Below are 23,878 nucleotides of genomic sequence, written 5' to 3'. Positions count from 1 at the left end.
ATACCTGCCCCTGGAAATTTCCATTACATGCATCCGACGAAGTGGGCATTCACCCACGAAAGCTTATGCTCCAATACATCTGTTAGTCTTAAAGGTGCCACAGGACTCTCTCTTGCTTTTTACAGATCCAGACTAACACGGCTACCCCTCTGATACTATGGACGGATATACACCATGTTTAAATCAGAGCTAGAAGCACCATGCGCGTATAACCAGGAAAATCTTTTCAGGGGCTTCATTCAGAGATCCACCTCTCCAGTGGGGACACCAGTCCCCTTTATGCAAAAAAAAAAAAAAAAGGTGACACAGGTGGCTATTCGAAACCAGTACTTCCTGCTCCTCATCCCAGAATTGTTGGACCACCTGAAGACTACCAGGATCTTCACTAAACTAGATATTTGAGGGATATACAATCTACTGTGAATAAGACCTAGGGATGAATGGAAAACCACTTTTCATATCCAATATGGGCACTTTGAATACTTAGTAATGCCATTTGGATTAACCAATACCCCACCCTGCAACATTTCCACATTTCCTAAGTGATGTGTTCAGGGACATCCTGGACCAGTATGTGATCATCTACCTTGATGGTGTTTTCTGAGAACCTTGAGCAGCACTGACATCATGTCTGGTCTGTCCTGGAGAGACTATGGAAGCATCGTTTGTAAGCCAAACTACAGAAGTCCACCTTCGACCAGACCACCATTGAATTTCTATGCAACATCATCTCCCCGGAAGGCATTCAAATGGACCTGAAGAAGGTGAAAGCCATCCACAACTGGACAGCAGAGATGGACCTTCCAAGGATTTCAGTGCTTCCTGGGCCTTATGAATTTTTCTAGGCAATTCATCGCCAACTTCTCTAAATAAATAGCCCCACTGACTTTCCTCCTTACTAGAGCCATTCAATTCATGTGACTGCCTAAAGCCCAGTTTGCTTTTGGACCAGTTCAAGACCACCTTCACCATAGCCCTGATTCTGGCACACCCTGACCCAATGTGCCCTTTTACAGTGGAAGCAGACGCATCCAACGTAGATCTTGGGGCAGCACTCTCACAGCGATTTGGACCACAGTCAGTTCTGTACTCTTGTGCATTCTACTCTCTAAAACTCACCCCCACAGAGATGGACTATGAAATACTGGATTAGGAGAAAAAACGTATTTGAAGTATGGAGTCATCACCTTGAGGGAGCTCAGCACCCAGTACAGGTTTTTACAAAGCACAAGCATCTTGTGTACCTTCACAAGGCCCATGCTTTGAACCATAGGCAGTTAAAATGAGCCTTGTTGTTCTCTCAATTCAAGTTTACAACTACCTACTGCCTGGGAAACTGAAATGGGAAAGCTAACACTATTACGAAAGGAGGAATACTATTTGGAAACTGACATTAGTGTGGTGATCCTCCCACTTTATGTTGAGGATCTTCCAAAGAAAGTGCTGGTGTTCCAGGTTTTTCAGGTGTTTTCTGTAAGTCATCGAAGTCTCACAGCCATAGAGAAGAGTTGTGATTACCACCGGTTTATAAACTAAAAGTCTAGTATGTGTTCTGATGTTGTGATTGGTTGAACACCCAGCAAGGCAGTCTGCCAAAGGCAAGGCTGGCACAGCAAATTCTGTGCTGAATCTCAACATCTATGTCTGCCCTCTGTGGGAGATGGCTGCCCAAATAGGCAAAGTAGTCTACATTTTCCAGTTCTTCTTTGTCAATGTAGATCTTCCTTGCTGGGTCTGATGATTGACCGGCTGGTGGAGAACTTTTGTTTTGCTGATGTTCAGAGTTAGCCCTAGGCTGTTGTAAGCTTCAAAGAAGCAATTAAGGGCTGTTTGAAGATCCTCCTTTGAGCGTGCAACTACAGCACAATCATCTGCGAACGGGAGTTCAGTTATTGTTGCCAATATTACTTTAGTTCTGGCACGGAGACAAGAAAGGTTGAAGAGGTTGCCGTCAATCCAATATTGGACGCCAATGCCCTGCGGTAGATGGTCTTGGGTTAGTGTTTTCATAGCTGCTAAGAAAATGGAGAAAAGTGTGGGTGCCAGTACACAACCTTGTTTTACCCCAGTTCGTATGACAAAAGGCTCAGAGGTAGAGCCACTGCACAGGATGGATTCAGTAATCTGGTCATGGAAGAGTCTTACAATGGTGATAAATTTGCTTGGGCAGCCAAACTTTGACATGATTTTCCCCAGAGCCTCCTGGCTGACAGAATCGAAGGTTTTGGTCAGATCGACAAAGGCCATATACGGCTCCTGTTGGTGTTCTTGACATTTTTCCTGGATCTGCCTGGCTACAAAAATCATGTCGGTTGTGCCTCGTGATGGTCTGTCGCCACACTGGGACTCTGGAAGTACTTCCTCTGCAAGAGGGATCAGGCAATGTCTGTGTTCTCACAGAGGCCAACATCTTCAGTGTTGAGGACCTGATTATACAGCACCAGCAGAGGTGGAGCGGGCACTGTGTGCACATGCCTGATGTACCCTTACCAAAACAACTGCTGTATGCCCAACTCACCAAAGCAGAAAGGAAATGGGGAGGCCAAAAGAAACGCTTTAAAGACACCCTCAAGATAAAGATCAAGAGATGTGGCATCGACACAACACACTGGGAGACAGCAGACCAGGATAGGAATAACTGGTGAAGACTTGTCAGAGAGGGAATATCCACTTTTGAGGAAAATCACCTTGACTTGGTTGCAGAAAAATGCCAGAAAAGAGAGGAAAGACAACTGTCACACAACAATCGTGGCCTGACCCTGTTTTCCAGCACCACCTTCAATGTCTGCCAATGAGCCTGTGGCTCAAGAACTGGACTCCTCAGTCACCAAAGGACCCATGAAAAATAAAACCTGTGAAAGAGATCATCTTCGACCTCAAGGGATTGCCGCCGACGACTACTTGGAAAACAAGGAACCTAGTTCTCAACCTCCCAACCTCCTCAAACAGAGTAATTTTGTCAAAGTCACAATTCAGCAAGACGTACTCTCCCTCATCCAGTCTGCCTCAAAAGACGACCCTGCTTGCCCAAGGAACACAGTCTATGCCATTAGGAGCTAAGATGCATTGTTCCGTGCGGGATAGGAGAACATACTTCAACAAGTGCATATATGTCCCCCCCCCGGGACATCCCTAACTGGAGGTGCTATGGCTGTGCCATGATGCTCCATTGGCAGGTCACTTTGGCTACCTTAATATTTCCCTCATGGTTGCCTGTTTTTAATGATGGCCTCACATGCAGGCCAAAGTCCAAGCTTATAATAGACTCCTGTGCACATACCAAGATGCCCTGGACCAAACCCCTCAGCACCTCGAGACTCCTGCCGTACGCAGAGTTTTCATATAACACTGACCATGCCTCTACAGGTCGGAGCCCCCTGTTGGCTAATTACAGGTTCCACCCCCATTTTCACCAGGGACTACCAGCAGCCTCCCTGAATCCAGCAGCCATCAATGGGTCCAAAAGATCCACGTCATTCAGGAGGAGCTCAGGAACCATCTAGAAGAGGCAAAGAAGGCTTTCAAGAGGCATGCGGATCAGTGACAAGAAGCTCCAACATTTGCATTAGGCCAGAAGGTGTGGCTCCCCACCAAGCATCTCCACACCAGTTGACCCTTCTGGAAATTGGTCCACCAGTTCCTGGAATCTTTCCTGATATGCCAGCAGATCAACTTAAAAACAACAAGGAGTCCGGTGGCACCTTAAAGACTAACATTTATTTGGGCATAAGCTTTCGTGGGTAAAAAACCTCACTTCTTCAGATGCATGGAGTGAAAGTTACAGATGCAGGCATTATATAATGACACATGAAGAGAAGGGAGTACCTCACAAGTGGAGAACCAGTGTTGACAGGGCCAATTTGATCAGGGTGGATGTAGTCCACTCCCAGTAATTGATGAGGAGGTGTCAATTCCAGGAAAGGCAAAGCTGCTTTTGTAATGAGCCAGCCACCCCCAGTCCCTATTCAAGCCCAAATTAATGGTGTTAAATTTGCAAATGAATTTTAGTTCTGCTGTTTCTCTTTGAAGTCTGTTTCTGAAGTTTTTTTGTTCAAGAATAGTTACTTTTAAATCTGTTATAGAATGTCCAGGGAGATTGAAGTGTTCACCTATTGGCTTTTGTATGTTACCATTCCTCATGTCCAATTTGTGTCCATTTATTCTTTTACGTAGGGACTGTCCAGTTTGGCCAATGTACATAGCAGAGGGGCATTGTTGGCACATAATGGCATATATAACATTGGTGGACGTGCAGGTGAATGAACCGGTGATGTTGTAGCTGATCTGGTTAGGTCCTGTGATGGTGTTGTTGGTGTAGATATGTGGGCAGAGTTGGCATCGAGGTTTGTTGCATGGATTGGTTCCTGAGGTACAGTTGTTATGGTGCGGTGTGTGGTTGCTGGTGAGAATATGCTTAAGGTTGGCAGGTTGTCTGTGGGTGAGCACTGGCCTGCCTCCCAAGGTCTGAGAGAGTGTGGGATCGTTTTCCACTGCCCACTGATTGGCTCCATGCTGGTATATAAACCACAGCCCAGTCCAGACACACATTTGCAGAACTGGGTATCAACATAGCTCCTAACACTACCATGAGGTCTGGATCAAGGGTTCAGAGTATCAGAAGGGGATGCGTGCCCACCTTGCTATGGAAAGGCTCATTTAGGGCCGGACAAAAATTGTGCATTGAAAGTTTTTCCAACAGAAAATTGGACTTTCAGTTAAATGAATTTTCATCACATACAGTGTCGGCTGTCTCTGGAAAATTTCGATTGATTTTTTTTTTTTTAAATGAATGCCTAAACCTCAAAAAGTTACCACACAAGGAGCGCTCACTCTTCACAGGTAGGGCTTTGAGAAGGCTCCTAATCACCCCAAACAAGAGGCAGACAGAAAGATGAGCAATAATTTCCATTCTGATGTTTGGTCAAGATCCTCTCCATTTGCCCCTGCCCTCCAGTTACCAGGTGCCTTCAATAGGGAATATTTCTGACAAAAAACACATCAAGGTGTAGCAGCTTGTCTTCTAGCAGCAAATGACATTACCTCTCTGTCCAAGGGCTGCCTGAGCCATACAACTCCAGTCACGCTTTCCACTGCAAAGAACCTGCTGGCCTCCTCCCCGACCACACCAAACACAAGACGGTCGTTGTCTAGGTCCCGGGCAAGCAACTGGGTCACTGATGAGCCTAGAACAACATAAGCGAGAAAAAAAGGATGAGTGGATGAGAGGAAGAAAGGGGGGAAATGTCAGACTCATGGAACTAATCAGCTTCTTATTGCCGAATGGCATTGTTCGTTTTTAGAAAGTCTGTGTTGCGGCCCCATCTCTGCTCACTTCAAAAATTTACCCTCAAAAGATATTTAAGTATGCTGCAATGACTAACAAACAATCCATGCTCTAAGTAGCAAGGGTGGAATTGAGGATGGCTTTACTGCTCTCTTCAGCAGAGCTACCACTGCCATGCTGAGTCCACATTTCCTACAGCTGCACCCCTTGTAGGGAAGGAATTGTTGCATATGGGAAAGTCGAATTAGTTCAGTAAAAGTGGCAGCATCCAGCTGTGCCAATCACTAGAAACAGAGATAATCCAGGCATCTTTTTTGGTAAAAATCTGCCAACAACATCCATCCTCAGAGCTGTCAGGCACTTTACTTTCATGTTGTTTAAGTTGTTGCTACTGAGTTTTAGTGCTTATGGAAGTAATAGGAACAATAATAATCGCTAGACGCGGACAACTGAACAGCTACTATGCGTGCTTCCTTCACTCAGTTCTGCCAGTGCATCCACTCTCATTTCAATCCTAGAGCCCCATTTCACCCATCTGCCAATGTCTCTCTCGGTCTTCACTGGCAACATGCTCTCGCTGCATTTCTGGGCCTTGAGCAGAGACTGCCAATAACACTAAATTGTACCAAATTTCAGGGTGTTTTTTGTGGACAGACACCCACTAGGGATTATGGGGATATCAGACTAATTTTCACTATGCTTGAGACAGAATTAGTACCCAAGAAACTGAACGTGGAGCCCAGGAGGATAGGCAGCAAAAATGGCTTTAAACCACTTATGTGCCACTCAGATTCTGGGTTGCCTGAGCACATAGAGTGGCCCCCACAACAAATTACAGCAGCCTTGGGGGCTATTCTAATTTACAATAGCCTTACATAGGCTGCCCCACAGCTCAAAGCACTCCAGCATCTCTAACACTCAATGGTAGGGAGACAATTCCTCCCACACCTGACACACCTCCTCCTTCCATCCCTCCGTCCCTCCCTCCATGCCACAGGCTGCAAGGAAGGCAGCACAAGAACAGTTAACACATTAACAATCCCACGCTAAGACCACCACCACAAAACAAGGGGTGCACACACAACCACTACTCAGGTGCTTCGCTAGTCACTGAGGCATGAGCGTACAGTACATTGATTTTATACAGGAGGCTAGAGAAGGATAAATGCAAACATCTGTTGGAATGTTCATAATGAGAGCAGATCTTACTAGAGGATTTAGAGCCCAAATACCTCAGTAATGTGAAGGGAGTTAGGACACGGCCATCATCAGTTGTCACCAAACCTGCAATTTTTATTACTTTTATCCATTTTTCAGCAATTATCCACTGCCAGAAGCCATTCTTTTCAGCATCTTGAATAGCTTAGCATAGTATTCAGAGCCTCCGCTCACACCTCTCTTTGTGCATGTAATGGCAAGTGACCTTTCCTGAGTACATTAATTGAAGATGGACTTTTAATATTATATTTAAGATTTTAAATGGTCTAACTGCCTGGAGTTGCTGTTAACTTCCTGCTGGTGTTAGATACATAGGATGTTGGGAACATAGGCTCTTCCTGCATTTCTCCTCATCCATCAAGTATATATCCTACGGTGACACCCTGTACCCCATGTTCACTACTTTTATTATATTATTTTATTATTTATTATTTTATAAGGTTATGATATATTTTGTACAAAGTATGCCTTGTGAGATATCATTTGAAAACTCATAATCTGCTGAACATCACTGACCTGTTAAGATGTGTATAACAACACTGTGTGTAAAGCTATGAGATTTTACTGTATGATTGTTAGTGAAATATGTTATAGTTCTGGGTAATACGCACAAACCAATTTCTCAGAGACAAAGACACCCTAGCACGCCAGCAAGGTGCTAAAGGGCCATTACCTGTTTAATTGGCCATTCACCCGACAGGGTGGGGGATAAACAAAATCTTTACATTTCCTCGCAGAAATGCTTCAACCCTCACATACACCGGAGACTGTTTGTCTGTACCCCAGTGGGGGGTAATCCTCAAAGAAGGGAGTGGGATATAAGAATGAAAGACAGTGACTTCCACCTCACCTCTTCCCCTCCATCTCTACTCGTGGCAGATAGATCACTTAAAAGACAGAAGCAGAATCATTGAACTGGGGGAGTGGTCCTGGCCTGGAGGTTTTCCAGCTAATAAAGAAAGTTGTAAGCTTTTGGTGAGAAAAACTCCTATTTTTGTTTTTAAACCTATTAGGCTTGGTAAAGTTAGGGACTAGCTCATGTTTTTATCTTTTTACTTCTTTTATAACCAATTCTGAGTTTTATGCCTTATCACCTTGTAATCACTTACATTTAACAACTATGGAAAGATAAAATCTCTCTTATTGTTTTATCTTAACCAATGTGCGTTTCGATTAAAGTGTGTGGGGAACCTCTACTTGATAAACACGGCTGATGCATAATCATTACCAGTGTTAGAGAGTTTGTCATTCCATGAGCTTGTACTGTCCAGGGGGCAAGTAAGTAGTACAAGACGCACATTTCTGGGGAGTAAGGCTGGGATTGGGGATATGCGGGTGGTGCCCTGGATGTAGCTATGGGATGGCTGGGCATAGCATTCATGTATTCAGCTGGGAGTGATTTTACATGCTAGTGGCTGTGAATGAGCAAAGCCCGGAGGGGTTGCTGTTTACCAGAAAAGCCGTGTAAAAGGCATCACAGGCTTGAGAGCTGAAGGGACATGTTAGCATACAGGCATGTTTGTTAGCCTGAGATAGAATTTTGGGTTTGATTTTTGATACTCCTATGTCCTTACTAATATGTGTGAACAAAGAACAAAGACTCTGTGTTGCATTTCCCACAACCATATGGGGCTTTTAGTACAATGAAAGGAGATAAGGAAGAGAGTTAAAGTGTTGTTGGGTATGGTGGGAATATAATATACGAGTGTACACTTGAAGACTGCCTTGACTCTTATTTCAAGACAACGTCAAGCAACCAGTTGGTAAGGGCAAGGGGCATGGAGGGGGAAGGTATAAGAAACACTACAAGCCAAAGAAAAGCCTGGCCTTGGCCAGTACACAACCTCACTCCCTGTCCCTCCCATAAGGTATAAAAGAGGTAGTACCGAAGCCCCCAGACCTTCCAAAATGGAATATGACTATAAGTTGTAAGGGGTGGGACCAACGGCATGCACTACAGGTATAATTATGCCTGCTAAGGAAAGGGAAACTGGGACACTGGGAAAAAGGCTCTACTGGTGTGCGGAGCTATGAATATGCTTGCTTGATTAACCCCAATAAACATCGCATTGCCTGCACTTTGGACTTCTGGTCTTCTGCGTTCTGTCTGCATGATAAGAACCAGGGCAGAGGCGAAGGGAAAGCCCCTAACAGGACACAGCAGTCCACCTTGTACCCTGGGCAATGTCACACCTAGTCAACAGCACCACCCACAGGAAGTGCTAGAGTCAGGAAACAGTGTAGACAAATAGGATCAGAAATATTAGCACTGGAACATTTAGGCTCTTTCCTTCTCCTCAGGTACATTGGTAATAACATAATTGTGTTTGTTAGCGAGTAGCAGAGTAACAGGGGTGTTTTCGTTGAATAGAGGGGAGATTTGGGTGGTGTGAGGGAATTCTAGTGCCCAACGTGAGAGACAATTAGTCGTGGTTAGAGCCAGATGTTAGCACTACCTGAGCTTCTGCATTGCATCTCTGTCCCATCCTTCAGTACGGTCTGCTGTTCCACACTTGGTCACCTTCTGAACTGGGAGTCAGACCAAATCATGCAGCAGTTTTGTGATGTGGACAAGAAAGAATTAGACCCAGGACTTTATTTTCCCCCCTACAACACATAACCCAGATCTTGTGCAGTGAAAGGCTCATCATGTTGCTTTGGTGAGGCATTATCCAAAAATGCTAACAAACACTCCACATAATTTACAGTTTCATTCACTAGATTCCCTTTATGGCTGTGTCTGTAATCATCAAACAACTCACTTTCTAGGAATAGTTGCCATTAGGCAGCTCAGAACTTTGCCTATCGATGTTGTTGATATTGTACAATACAAACAACATGGCCTAATCCTGCCTTGAGTTATACCTGTGCAACCCCATGCCCTACATTTAAAAACCGATTAAAGAGAATAGGCCTGATTCAGCCCTTATTTGCACTAAATGTACACAAGAGTAATTCCACGGAATGCAACGGAGTTCATTTCTCATTTATACTATTAAAAAAAAAATACTCTACCCTCTGTCCCCCTGCCAAAACCCTACCTCAGCTTAAAAACAAAAATGTCCAGCATCTGCTCTATGGTCAAGTAATATTGATATCTCTGTGCGTGCAGGCAACATGCCGAGAGTCATAGATGTTATACATGCACCAGGCATATATGAGTTTACGCTTGCTCCATGAATGTGACATTTATGAAAGTCTGTACATATCTGCCTTTGAGGGCGGAGATGTGTGATAGAAGGTTGTGTGTGCAATGCACATATTAGTATAAGTGTGCATGGTTTTGCCATCCATATGAGTTGTACTCGTGTGTGGCTGGAGGGTTGCAAACCTTTTTCCTCATGCATTCGAGGCAAGATGCTAAACTAGGAATAAAAAAAAAAGTTTGGTATGCTTTGTATAAAGCAGTCTTACAAAAAAGAGTGGAAGCAAGAGGAAGACAGCTATGACTTTGATTTCATCACTGCAAGAGAGAAAACCTCCGCAGATGCTTGGTAAAGAGAAGGCAAAAACATCAGGAGCAGGAATGAAATGGATCAAAATGCACAGTATGTTTCTGTATCAAAGTCAGGGAAGCCCTGAGGAATGCCAGGCCTCGGTTAGACCATGTGACATACATAAAGCCCCCTATATTGCCAGAGGCCATTTCTCAGCCAAGGGAAAGCAGAGTGGGGGTTGTGCACGCAAATGGGAGCTTAGATTCCCCCTCACATTCATAGGAAGAAAGGTCAGGAAGGTCACACCTCAGTGGAGGCTGACGCTCCAAGCACCGCCTGTGCCCAACGTGCTGAGTTTGCTAATTCTTGCCTGCATGGGAAACTCTCTCCCTTGCATAAGGCATTGCAGAAAGATCTCTGCTTCCTAGTGGGGTTTTAGAGGTTGCTTCTCCCCTAAACTGTACATCTATTTACAATACTGTATAAAGCAGGTACCTGATCCTATATGAGTCTGGTACTCTCTGGCTCACCTCCACTGGCACACTGTATTGCCACTCAGGAGAGCTGGATTTTGATGCAAAGGAGGGGTGAAACTTGGTTTCTAGAGTGGAAGTCAGGAAGGCATATGCATAGAGTGATATTAAGGCAAATAAAGACAAGGAAGGCAGAAAAGGAGAGAACACTGCAGTAATATTCTTATGGATCAGAGTATAGCTAATGGGCCTGACTACCCCCTCAGAAGCTTGTTTGCTTGCAACTGCCAGTGACGCCAATGGCATTAGTGGGTGAGTATCTAAAGGATAATCAGAGCCAATAGGAGCACCTACAAGAGTTGGACCTATCTTTCAAATATGAAAGAAAGGTAGCACAAGTGACAGCCAGTTTTTAATCATTCTGATAACAGTGCACAGCTGGCCAGTAGCACAGTGCGAGGGGCAAAAATTCCTTGGTATTACAGCAAGGCCATTCCTACCTATTCCTGGTACAAATCTAAACACATTGGTAAGTCTTAGGGCCTGTCTACATTACAAAGTTGGTGTAAGGCAGCTTATGCTGGCCTAACTATGGAGGTGTACACACTGCAATGCTCCTTCCGCCGCTTTAACTCACCTGCTACCCCAACCTAATAAAACCACCTGGACGAAAGGCATAGAGCTTTTTGCGCCGTAGTTAGTGTCAATGTAGACACTGCATTGCTTACATCGCCCTAAGTGGCTTCCAGGAGGTGTCCCACAATGCCCACCGTGACCACTCTGGTCACCACTTTGAATTCTGCTACCCTGCAGTCAGGTACACAGGTGAATGCCCCTCCCCCTTTAAAGCCCCAGGAAGTTTTAAAATTGCTTTTCCTGTTTGCTCAGCGTGGAGAGCAACTTCCCAGCTGACCATGCCAGTTCCACACAGCAAACACGCTCCTGCCTGGAGCACATGGGAGATGGTGGATCTCCTCGGTTTGTGGGGAGGGGAGGCCGTGCAGTCACAGCTCCACTCCAACCGCAGGAACTTTGAGATCTATGGCCAGATCGCTTGAGGCATGGTGGAGAAGGGCTATGACAGGGACACCCAGCAGTGCCATGTGAAAATCAAGGGGCTGAGGCAGAGAGGCAAATAGATGCTCTGGTGCGGAGCACAGACGTGCTGCTTCTACAAGGAACTACACGCCATCCTCAGAGGCAACCCCACTTCTACTGCCAAGAGCCCCCTGGATACTTTGGAGGGGCTCGAGTTGCTGGCCACTGGAGTGAACCCACTGGATGCTGTGCTGGACAAGGAAGTGCAGGCAGAGGAGGATGGTAGATAGGCAACAGGGAGATCCAATGGCATGGCAAACCAGGACTTCTTTGTGAGTCCTGAGCAGTCTAGTCAGTCCCAGCAGCCCAGCTCTGCAGAGCCTGATGCAGGGGAGGGAATCTCTGGTAATTTCTCTGCTTCAGTACTGCAGGGACACATCCGGTCATATACTGCTTTTTTAACTGGGCTACAAGAGGTAGTGAAATAACCAACACAGGAAGTTTCTATCTGCTTCTCTTTTCCTTGTACAGCTAGGCAGAGGGGGCCCTGCAGAAAAGTTTGTTTATCCAGAATGAGATGTCCCATGAATCCTCCATAGAGATCTCTAGGAAAAATTTTCTGGAGCTAACCTGCAATCCTCTGCCAAAGGTTTCTTGGGAGGGCTGCTTTGTTTCTTCCCCCCAGAAGGAAACTTTGCCACACCACTCAGCAATTACTTCAGCAGGGACCATAGCAGCACACAGGGCAGCAGCATACAGTCTTTGTCTGTAGCCGCATGCATGCTAGAGCTGGACCCTTGCAGCCTTGGTTAACTTCAGGAGTGAGATATCAGCTGCAAGCAATCACCCCTGCTCCACAGGGAGGAGACAATTCCTTCCATAGCTTGTCATTCTGCTTAGTCCTGAAATCCACCAGAGACACCCTGGAGATCAACAGGAGGCACTCCTTGCCCTGCAGGGGCCGAGCATGCTGCCTCCTCAGCATTCCTAGCCCCTGCCACTGGAAGACAAACTCAGATCCCTGCAAAGCATCATGTTGTGCTAGACTGCCCCCCAGCCTGCGTAACTCAGGCTGCCCCCAGGCCTGCATATCTTCAAGCAACAGGGAGAGCTTTTTCAAGGGAAATAAAATAGAGAAAGGTTTCAGAGTGGTAGCCGTGTTAGTTTATATCAGCAAAAACAACGAGGAGTCCTTGTGGCACCTTAGAGACTATCAAATTTATTTGGGCATAAGCTTTCGTGGGCTAGAACCCACTTCATCAGATGCATGGAGTGGAAAACACAGGAGCAGGTATAAATACATGAAAAGATGTGAGTTACCTTACCAAGTGTGAGGTCAGTCTAACGAGACAATTCAATTGACAGCAGGATACCAAGGGGGGAAAAATAACTTTTGAAGTGGTAATGAGAGTGGCCCATTTCAGACAGTTGACAAGAAGGTGTGAGTAACAGTAGGGGGAAATTCGTATTGGGGAAATTTAGGTTTTGTAATGACCCAACCACTCCCAGTCTTTATTCAGGCCTAATCTGATGGTGTCCAGTTTGCAAATTAATTCCAGTTCTGCAGCTTCATGTTGGAGTCTGGTTTTGAAGGGTTTTTTGTTGAAGAATTGCCACTTTTAGGTCTGTTATTGAGTGACCAGGGAGACTGAAGTGTTCTCCTACTGGTTTTTGAATGTTATGATTCCTGATGTCAGATTTGTGTTCATTTATTCTTTTGCGTAGAGACTGTCTGGTTTGGCCAATGTACATGGCAGAGGGGCATCGCTGGCACATGATGGCATATATTACATTGGTAGACGTGCAGGTGAACGAGCCCCTGATGGTGTGGCTGATGTGATTAGGTCTTATGATGGTGTCCCTTGAGTAGATATGTGGACAGAGTTAGCACCGGGGTTTGTTGCAGGGTTTGGTTCCTGGGTTGGTGTTTTTGTTGTGCGGTGTGTAGTTGCTGGTGAGTAGTTGCTTCAGGTTGGGGGGCCGTCTGTAAGCGAGGACTGGCCTGTTCCCCAAGGTCCATGAGAGTAAGGGATCGTCATTCAGGGTAGGTTGTAGATCCTTGATGATGCGCTGGATAGGTTTTAGTTGGGGGCTGTAGGTGATGGCTAGTGCCGTTCTGTTACCTACGACAAGACAGGCCCAACAAAGAAAGTAACAGAACGCCACTAGCTGTCACCTACAGCCCCCGACTAAAACCTCTCCAGCGCATCATCAAGGATCTACAACCTACCCTGAAGGACGATCCCTCACTCTCGCAGACCTTGGGGAACAGGCCAGTCCTCGCTTACAGACAGTCCCCCAACCTGAAGCAACTACTCGAAAACTTATGCCAAAACAGAGAAACACATACAGAGAATTCAAAATTCACACCTTCTTCATCTTTCTAAATGCACTAGAAAACAAAAGGCGTCATTAACAAATAGTTAAGGTTCAAAGTCTACTTAATACAGAAAATGCATTACAGTGTCAGTTTCCATAGGAGAATTCTACCTCAAAAACAAACCCTCAAAAGGGAGAGCCTGGAAATGAACAGCTAAGGGGCAGAACCATTTCTCCAGTGCCAAAGTCCTTCATCAGTCAGCACCACCACACCTCTCACCCAAACTTCACATACTCTCCCAATTATATATACATACATACAGGGCCGGTGCAAGGATATTTTGCACCCTAGGCAAAACTTCCACCTTGCGCCACCTCCCCGTCCAGCCCCACCCCCCTCCACAACCTCTGAAAACTAGTAAACGTAGCATTATAAACAGCCTGTCAGAACAGGTAACGGCTGTTGTAATGTTTCTTTTTTACCTTTAAGGCATTTCAATTGTTTGCCATTGCCTCTGATGGTGTCCCATTCAAAGTCTTACTATTGTGCAAAGCTAAACAATTGAGCCTTGCATTGCATCACCAGCCATGTTAGGCAGGGTGACAAATCCCCCTTGCCCCAAAGGGCCATTATCCCCTGGTGACTAATTTCTACTCCAAGTCAATAAAGCAGACTTTTCAGGTAAATACAGGCTCCCCGGCCCTGCCACGCGGTGTAAGGAACGGCTGTAAGCGGGAAACAACAGCAGCAATGCGGCCTCTCCTGTCCCATGGCGGGCTACGCTCCCCGCCTGCCCCTGCTGCCGCGAAGGCTGCCGCCACCCTGGGCTTGGGCCGCCTGGCTCCCCTCAAGATCCTCTCCATTTGTGGCGCCCCTTGCCTGTGTCCTTCTGGGCGGCCACAGCAGCCGGGGAGCCTGAGAGGAGAAGTGGCCCCCAGGCAAGCGGGGGAGACTCCGAGGTGAAGAGGCTGCTGGCGCGGCCCGACCGCTGGAGACTGACAGTTACATGCCCCTAAGCAATAGTGTAAAAAAAATTTTTGGGCACCGCTTTTTGGCGCCCCCAAATCTGGGCGCGCCAGGTGGCCGCCTAGTTCGCCTAGTGGTTACGCTGGCCCTGCATACATACAGATATACACACACACACACAAATGCACAAAAGTCAAAACAACAAATGACTAGGAGATTATTAGAAATAGATCCCTTGAATAAAAAAATGAGATTTTATAAATTCTTAGTCATTTGTTATTTTGACCTCTGCATATATTTTTGCAAATATTACTTGCAATACGTGTTAAGTTCCAGTATGCTGTGTAAATCAGGTGTGGCAAGAATGAGGGATGACAGATTAGAGAGTGGTGGGGAACTTCACTGCTTACTGTCAGACCTTCTCACATTTGGCTCTTTCAAAAGTTATAGAAGTTTTTCTAAAGAAAGTGTAATATTAGGCCCTAGGTTTGAGCTAGACTCCAATGAGACTAACTCAACCTTAATTCTTTTTTAATCCAACTTTTTGTTAATTCTCCTTTTCCCTTTTTGAGTGAGTGCAAAGAATTTAAATTATTTTGATGTATAAATGCCCCTTGCCAGCCCCAAGCATATAAAAATCTTGAGCCAGAACCCACCAAATCATGTGTGTTTAACAAAAAATTAGGGTTCTTTTTATTTGACTTTTTGATTTTGAGCCTCTAGGGGTCATGTTTCCAACTCTCTCTGCAACCAGGAGGGCTAGAAACTTACTTTCAAAGCTGAGCTTCTCACATAATCCCAAGACTCCAGAAGGTTGGGCTTTAAGAAAAAACACCAAAAGTAGCAAGAGTCTGATAAAATTGTGAGAATTAGTAGCAGTGGTTCTGCAAGAGGGGAGCCTGGTCCAGATAGAACTAATGAGGCCCACCAAATTAGGTTTCCCCTCTTCCCAACATTAATAACTCTACAGCTGTTTGTGATGGTGGAAGTGTGCCATTTGGCTGGCCACCTCCTGCAGGCCCCACATGTCCTGAGGTCACGCTACAGGCAGCCTGCCTCAGTTTCCCCATTTAAGGGGCTCCTTAAATAAAATTCACAGTCAGTTTTTGTCCAATAACGTCTCTTCATCCCAGGTCTAATTTATTGACCACAAACAAAACTCAGTCCAGGGGCTTCTCTTCTCCCCAAATCTGCTCATTGCAGCACTTCCCTGCCTTGACACTCCTGGTGGGAGTCTTTTTCTACTCCCATGAAGTCTTCTCTCCCTGGCCCTCAGCCCTTTTCAGCCCTCTGGCTCTGGCTCCCAGGGTCCAAACCCTTTTTCTTGGTCCAGGGTCTCCTGCAAGGGCCTCCTGCTCACTGCAGCTCTTCTGCAATCTCTGCCACAGCTTCCTCTCGTTCTCTCTCCCTGGGCCTCTATGACACTAAGCACTCCTGTATTCACACCTTACACACTATTGTAGTAATCTTTGTATAAAATATGCCTTGTGAGGTATCATTTGAAAACTCATAACTCACTGGTCAACAATATCATGATGACAGGTTTCAGAGTTGCAGCCGTGTTAGTCTGTATCCACAGAAAGAACAGGAGTACTTGTGGCACCTTAGAGACTAACAAATTTATTTGAGCATAAGCTTTCGTGGGCTACAGCCCACTTCTTCGGATGCATATCATGATGAAATGTCTGTAGCAACAATGTGTGTAAAGTTACAAAATCCCCACTGTATAACATGAAAGGTACATGTTCAAACTCCCATAGCACCAATTAAGGCAAAATGGGCCAAGCAGGTCTTAAAGGGATGTGTTCACCTCAAGTTTGCATCTCAGCTGTAAACAGAGTCCTCAGGCAAGGAAAGGGGGAAGGCCGGAGATAAAGAAAATCTGCATATCAGCAAACAAGGGAGGGAAAACAGCATGGCCCCTCTTTCACTGGGGGACTTCATGCTGCCTTGCTCTCAACTGGAAAGAATTTTTACCTAGGAGTCACTCTCAAGAGCTTGCATTTCAAAGGGGGAATGAACTATAAGAGTGAGGGGAAACATCCCAAATCTCTCTCCCTGTCACTCACTCACTCACTCACTCTCTCTCTCCTCACCTAAGACGCCAAAAGAAACAGCCTTTGGACTTTCTGGAAGAGATCCTGACCTAAAGAGTTTGCTCAGCAATGCTGTTGGAATCATGTAGTAAGAACCTTACCTTGAATCAAGTCTAGTTTGTCAAGTTTTAGATTCAGAAAGCATTTTCTTTTTATTTCCCTTGTAACCATTTCTGACCTTATTGCCTATGCTTATACTCACTTACAAACCCATCTTTTTTGTTAATAAACTTGTTTTATTGTTTAATCCAATCCAGTGTGTTTAAGTTAAATTGTCTGGGTAGCTCTATTTAAGGCGGCAAGTTGTTGTGGATTGTTCGCTTAGAAGGATAATAGATCTAATATCTCTGGACTTTCCAGGAGAGGGCTGGACAGTACAGAACACACATTTGGGGGGGGGGGGGGGAGGGGGAGGAATCCAGGACTGGGGGAGTGCTGGGGTCACCTTGTAGTAGTAACCAAGGCAGGTGAGAGCCAGAGTGTGACCAGAGCATGGCTGGCAGGCTGCAGTTATACACAGACACTCAGGTCAGCGCTCCAGGTTGGGAGCTACAGCAGCAAGGCGTTACAGGGTAGGTGATGGTACAGCCCCTCACTGGTCTGGATAATATCCTGGCTATCACAGCCCCCTTTCTCCAGCTTGCTGCTGTTCTCATCGGAGAAATCACCTGATCCCTGCTCACCTGTGACTCCACAGTAACCAAGGTTGGTTAGCCCAAGGCCTCTAGGCCTTCAAGGGGGCAAGGAGCCTGTTACACAGCTATGGACATGTGGAATACAGAGGTGGTAGACAGCAAAGAAGGAAAAAAACCTTTACCCATATAAAAGCTTTAAACTAACTCCCCTACCCACCCCCACCAATGCTCCTGAAGATTTCTGCAGTCTCCATCATTCCTCACTACCATCCTGCCCCCATCCATGTGCCCCCTCCCCCTGCCTTGCCTAGAGCTCCTTCCCTCCCATTCTGAGCTAGGGAAGCATGGCGCCATGCTATGCCCACCATATAACCTCAGTCTTCTGCCCCCCACCCCCCATGTTTTCTCCCCAAGCTCCCCCCCGCCATCCTTGGCCTCATTTCCATGCCCCTTCACAAATTCTCCCTCAGGTGTCCTCCCTCCCCCCCCACAATTTTATATTATATGTATTATATATTCTGGAGTCAGGAGCTCACTTCATATTTATCAACAAATATTGTTCTCGCTAACCTGAAAAAACAAGTCTTTATATTTTTTTCATCTCCCACCAGCCTTTCCAAAAGTACTAAAAGACTCTTGCCAGCAAGACCTACAAAAGCAGATTTGTAGTTTCTAGGCCAAGCCATCTTAAATATATGATGAGCCACGAAAAAACTTAGAATATATTTTAAAGTAAACTCCAGGTTCATTTGCAAAGCTGCATAACTCAGCTCTGTCTTTTTTTACCAAAATTCCTAGGAAAAAAGTTTACTTGAGGATGAGATGTAGCAGTGGAGCAATGGCACATCTGTTTGAAAGAAAGGGAGAGATGTGAAGTATTTCTCATTGCTGGTGGAACAAGTAGAAAACACCTCAAACCACAAAAACCCAATCCCAGCAATTCTGGTTCATGCCCACAAAAGAGCAAACAAAAAGACAATTTTCACTTAGCATCTCATTTTTTAAAGTGTCAACAATGTGTTCAGTGCTGAAGAAAGCACAAAGCTAACAATAACTCCTGCTCCAAGGAGCTTACAGGTCCAAAGACACACACTGAGAAGACAGGACACAACTGCGAAATCCAGAACTAGTGCAGGTTTTTTTCTACCTTTCCAATTCATATTATCACCCTTGCTGTGGGACCTGTGGGCACCCTTTCTTCTCCCTCTCTCACTTCCCCTGTTGTGCTGTTTATCAGCTGCACTAGCTGTGGCTCTCCACTGCTGGTCCCCAACCAGGGGACATGTTTAAGATACTTCAGCCGGGGCGTGTAGAGCCCCCATCTTTGCCGCTCTGTCATTCTGAGCTACCCCATGACAGTTCTGGTAACTTTCCTGTACTGGGCAGCCTGAGAGTGAACATACCAGCAGGCTAGAGAAGTACCTACCAGGTATAGCAAAAGGGATGAGTTACAATAATTCCATAATTGAGCTAGAAAAATCCCAGGTTCAGCAGCAGCTCAGAAGGCCAAGAGCAGAGCAGGTTTAGATGTTGGGATGGGTTAAAAGACTACCCAGAGTTGGCACAGAGAAACCAGGGCCCATTGATCCCAAGGTGGGCCAGAGAGCCAAGATTAGGGATACTACCCCTCCTGGCAACCAGGGGTGTTCCAGAAGGGGGCTGCATTTAAAAACAATTACAATACCAACTCTGGGTAGTCTTCTCACCCATCCCAACATCTAATCCTGCTCCGCTCTTGGCCTTCTGAGCTGCTGCTGAACCTGGGATTTTTCTAGCTCAATTATGGAATTATTGTAACTCATCCCTTGCTATACCTGGTAGGTACTTCTCTAGCCTGCTGCTATGTTCACTCTCAGGCTGCCCTGTACAGGAAAGTTACCAGCAATGCAAAGGTTGGGACTTTGTAAGTGAGCTCAAATGCCAAATAATACACACTATCCAGTCTGAAAAAGTCCTAGTTAACCCCCAAGGCCCGCCAGTTCGGTTACTAGTCATCAGTGCTACTTTCGAGGAGGAAGGATCATCCTGGGAGGCAAGGCAAAGGACGGCCATTCAGGAAACCTAGCTGTTACTGCTGACTGTGCCACAGACTTCCAGTCTGGCTATGGGCAAGGTGCGCACCCCCTCTTTGCCCTCATCTGTAATACAGGGATATTAATATTTCCTTGCTGGACAGAGGCATAATTCATGAATATTTAAGAAAGAGCTCGAGATCATCAGATGATGGTTCCTGTATCATTGGAAAATTTTAACATTGATTCGTTACAAGGAGTCGTATTTCCTCTTAGATGGGCTACGCAGGGACTGAACCCAGCTCCATGTGTGCACAGCTGGTGCAGAGCCCACTTTTCAGGGGCTAGAGAGGAAAAGGAACATGACATCTCACCAGTAATGTGCTGGACATTGAGAAGCACGGAGTAGTCTACATGTGTCAGCTGCTTTAGCAGAAGGACAAAGGAAACCAGGACAAATAATCTTTTTGTAGTGCAAAGTTATAGGCTCCATTTGTTTCCCCTCAGGAATCAGACAGGGCAGTTAAGTGTCTTGATTTCTCCAGATAATCACAATTTATCTTGTCTTCTTTTGCTTTCCCTCTTTCAATCATGGCTGCTTCTCTCTCACTTTCTTCTTCTCGGATTCTTGAACTTAGACTGACCTCAGGGGATTTTTTTTTCTGGGGATTTTTAGTTTTTCAAGTAGAAAACTCCTATCTCAACGTCTTGCTTTCATCTCTAAATCTGGGGTTTTCTAGCACAGCAAATACCGATTATCACGGACCACAGAGCGCTGGGCTTGACAGAATGACCTTTCAAAGGTTGCCAAGTTTCCCCCGCACCCCACCCTTCCCCCTGGAAACTAAGAACTCTCTTCAGAGAGGTGTTGCTTGGTAACTCAATGCTTTTATAACTTCCCCTCCCTCCACCTGCATCAGAGCTGCAGAGGAGTGAGAAAAAGGTGCTGCTTTGTGTCCAATTGCCTGGAATGGACTTTCTAGCATCACCATTAACCACGTTCCTTTTTTAAAAAATAATGTATTTGAAAGAAGAGACAATGAATTCCCTGAGAAAAATAAAGATCCTCAAAATGCAGCAGAGTTTTCAAAAACATTGAACCTCAGAAGCAGGAAAGAACCAGAGGGTACAATATGGAGAAATACACCAGAGAGAGGACCAAGATGCTGGGAACTGGTACAAGAGGTGGGACAGGGCATTGGGCATTGGTATGGAGACTGGGGAGGATGCTGGGAACTGGTACAAGAGGTGGGACAGGGCACTGGTATTGGAAATTGGGGGGAGAGGACGCTGGGAACCAATACCAAAGATTGGATTTTTAGTTATTTGTTTTAAAAAACACTCTCAATGAGCCTGTTCCAAAGCTCATTGGAGTCAGTGTAAGACTCTCTACTGACTTCAGTGGGCTTTGGGTCAGGTCTTCTGACCCCAAGTACATTTAATACTTATGTTTTAAAATCTCATTTTAAAAAGGCACTTTGTTTCCCTAGCCTTGGCCCCTTCATTGGTCTCACTCCACCTGGCCTTACGACTGAATATTTTAGCGCATTCTCTGTACAGTTTCTTTACACCGCTGTTTCTTGTCATTTATACCAAGGGCACACCACAATCTGGAGATAACTCAGCAAAGCTTCAGCTTATGGAAAAGAAGCTTTACTAAATAAAACTAAATACTCCCAAGTGGAGGGGTGGGAAAGAAGGAACCAGCACTTCATTCCCAAACTGCATAAAGCACACTGAGCGAGGGGACAGAAGGCAGAAGCAGCTCTTTGTACCATGGCCTTTGCCCATATTTGCTTTCCAAGGGGGCTGTCTGAGAGCTCTTTAAGACAACAGCTATTAGAGTACTCTGGATAAGCATAAATGTAAGTTCAAGATACTTCAGATCTTTTTGCAGAGTCTTACACATGACATATATAATAATATCACTATGTGGCCCTCCCCAGCAAAGGGCAATCCCGAGGAGCACTCAATACATACAGCACCAGGTCTCAGGGCTTCATTTTATTACAAAATATCTTGCTCCAGTAAAAGCTTCCTGTCAAAACAAAGTTAAAAGGGGGTGGCAGAGTCAGCGAAATTCTCTGCTGGAGATGATCAGCAAGTCAAACACTGGTGCTGGCTTTTCTGCATTTCTTTTTTTAGGACTGGATAATGAACATCATCATTTAGGGCCTGTGTACTGATGCAGAGCCCCATTGACTTCAGTGGCAATCCAGGCTTGGCATGGCAGCCCTCACTTGAGTGACTCGGATTGCAGGACTGAGGTGTGAGTTATGCATGCTGTGATCAGGACAAATACATCTCAAGTGTTCGGACATAAGATGATCATTGTAGGGGCGAAGAAGCAATCACCATTCCACAAGCTGCCCAGTTCATTATAGCAGGGAAGCTTCTAATACACCTCCACCCTGGAGACTGAGTTTGCAGGATCTAATCGTTAAAGGCAAATCCAATGTTCCTAATTCTTCACCTGTTCCATTTTCCTTCTATGTGTGCACAATCCATGTAATTCTTTCCCCCCAAAGCACACCTTAAAAAAAATGCTTCCTCCCCTCACCTTTAAGAAAAATGTTTCTTTGATGTTTTCCCTAAAGATAATTTAATGCCAACATTTCTGCATCACTGGGCAATCCTACGACAGCCAACCTGTGTGCCCATGAGGGATGAAGGGGACAACAATTCTCTGAGGGAGAAAAAATCTGGTTTCCAGCTAAACGACACAGCAAGCAAGAAATGCTCCCACTATTTGTACATTGATTTATTCTGCTTTTGTCAGGCTCACAGAGATGAATGGCACAGTGCTAGGAGATACAGCTACATGGGGAAATGGGAGTTGCCCTTCTAGATGCAAAAAAATGTATCAGGAATATGGAATCAGCACAGCAGGCTCACAAAAAACTATCACCCCAATATATACACTAGATAGATAGGCAAATGCAACTGAATAAACCAGGTGGTAAAATCTAGGTAAAGGATATTGATATATTTAATAACAAAACCTGACAGTCCCACATGACATTCTCATAAGCAAAACTTATGTTAAGCATTTCCAGACTGGATTCCTTACTTACACTGACTATCTCAGTTTAAAAAATATACCACTGAGGAATTATGTATTCTTTCTTATTCATTCCATCTCCTGTTCTGGGTCCAGGCATCTGAGCAAATGGAAAAATCTCTCCCCTTCTCCCCAAAAAAAATCTTACTAAAGTTGCCATTTTTTTACTGCACGGATTTATTTGTCCTCTCTCCCAGTCAGCTCCCCCTTTCATGGAATCATAGAAGTATTGTGTTGGAAGGGACCTTGAGAAGTCAGCAAGTCCAGCCCCTGCTCCGAGGCAGGACAGAGTACACCTAGACCATCCCTGACAGGTGTTTGTCTAACCTGTTTTTAAAAACCTCCAATGATGGGGATTCCACAACCTCCCTTAGAAAACTATTCCAGAGTTTTGCTACCCTTATAGTTAGAAAGTATTTCTTAATATCAAACCTAAATCTCCTTTGCTGCAGATTAAGCCCAGGTCCAGGGGACATGAAGAACAATGGATCACAGCCCTTTTTATAAACAACCCTTAACATTTTCCTGGTTGTGCAGTAGCAGTTTGTTAACAAACCCTTTTCCCAATGTCAGCACTGCCCCTCTGCCATGTACATTGGCCAAATCGGACAGTCTCTATGCAAAAGAATAAATGGACACAAGAATCAAGAATTGTAACATTCAAAAACCAGTAGGAGAGCACTTCAATCTCCCTGGACACTCAATAACAGACTTAAAAGTGGCAATTCTTCAACAAAAAACCTTCAAAAACAGACTCCAATGTGAAACTTCAGAACTAGAATTAATTTGCAAACTTGACACCACCAAATTAGGCCTGAATAAAGACTGGGAGCGGCTGGGTCACTACAAAAAGTAATTTTCCCTCTTGATATTCACCACTTCTTATCAACTGTTGGGAATAGGCTACATCTACCCTGTTTGAATTGGCCAGGTTAGCACTGACCCCTCACTTGGTAAGGCAACTCCCATCTTTTCATGTGCTGTAATATACATATACCCAGGGCCGGCTCCAGGCACCAGCCGAGCAAGCTCGTGCTTGGGGCGGCAGATTGTACAAGGCGGCATTTGGCACAATCCTAGGGCGGCACGGCCACCTTTTTTTTTTTTTTTTTTTTTTTTTGTTCCGCTCCAGCCACCCTGTAGGGGGCGGCGGTGTGGAGCGCCCTGCAGCAAGCCCGGCAGGGCAGCCCGCGTCCTTCCCTCCCAGCCGACCGCGGCGCGGAGCCCTCCCGGCAGGCGGCTCAGCAGTTGAGGCCACTGGCAGCACACCACTGAAGCCCTGGCCGCCCCCTTCTCTCTCTCCCCCCGCTCCTCCCTCCTCCCCCCCGCTAGCTGGGG

At 45.5% G+C, this 23,878-nt stretch overlaps 1 protein-coding gene across 1 annotated transcript in view; it reads right to left on the bottom strand.

The window, feature by feature from the left end:
- CDH23 (cadherin related 23) overlaps positions 1–23,878 on the bottom strand; it is a 495,748-nt gene that overhangs the window by 392,766 nt on the left and 79,104 nt on the right. Inside the window, exon 3 of the mRNA XM_029911383.1 lies at positions 5,041–5,183. Coding sequence (XP_029767243.1) covers positions 5,041–5,183 — 143 coding nt within the window. The remainder of the gene's footprint in view (positions 1–5,040; positions 5,184–23,878) is intronic.

The sequence above is a fragment of the Terrapene carolina genome, unplaced genomic scaffold (assembly GCF_002925995.2).
Source record: "Terrapene carolina triunguis isolate 2854851 unplaced genomic scaffold, T_m_triunguis-2.0 Scaffold95, whole genome shotgun sequence".
Classification (NCBI taxonomy): Eukaryota; Metazoa; Chordata; order Testudines; family Emydidae; genus Terrapene; species Terrapene triunguis.
The sequence above is the reverse complement of the archived record's forward strand: the minus strand, read 5'-3'. Positions and strand labels throughout refer to the sequence as shown.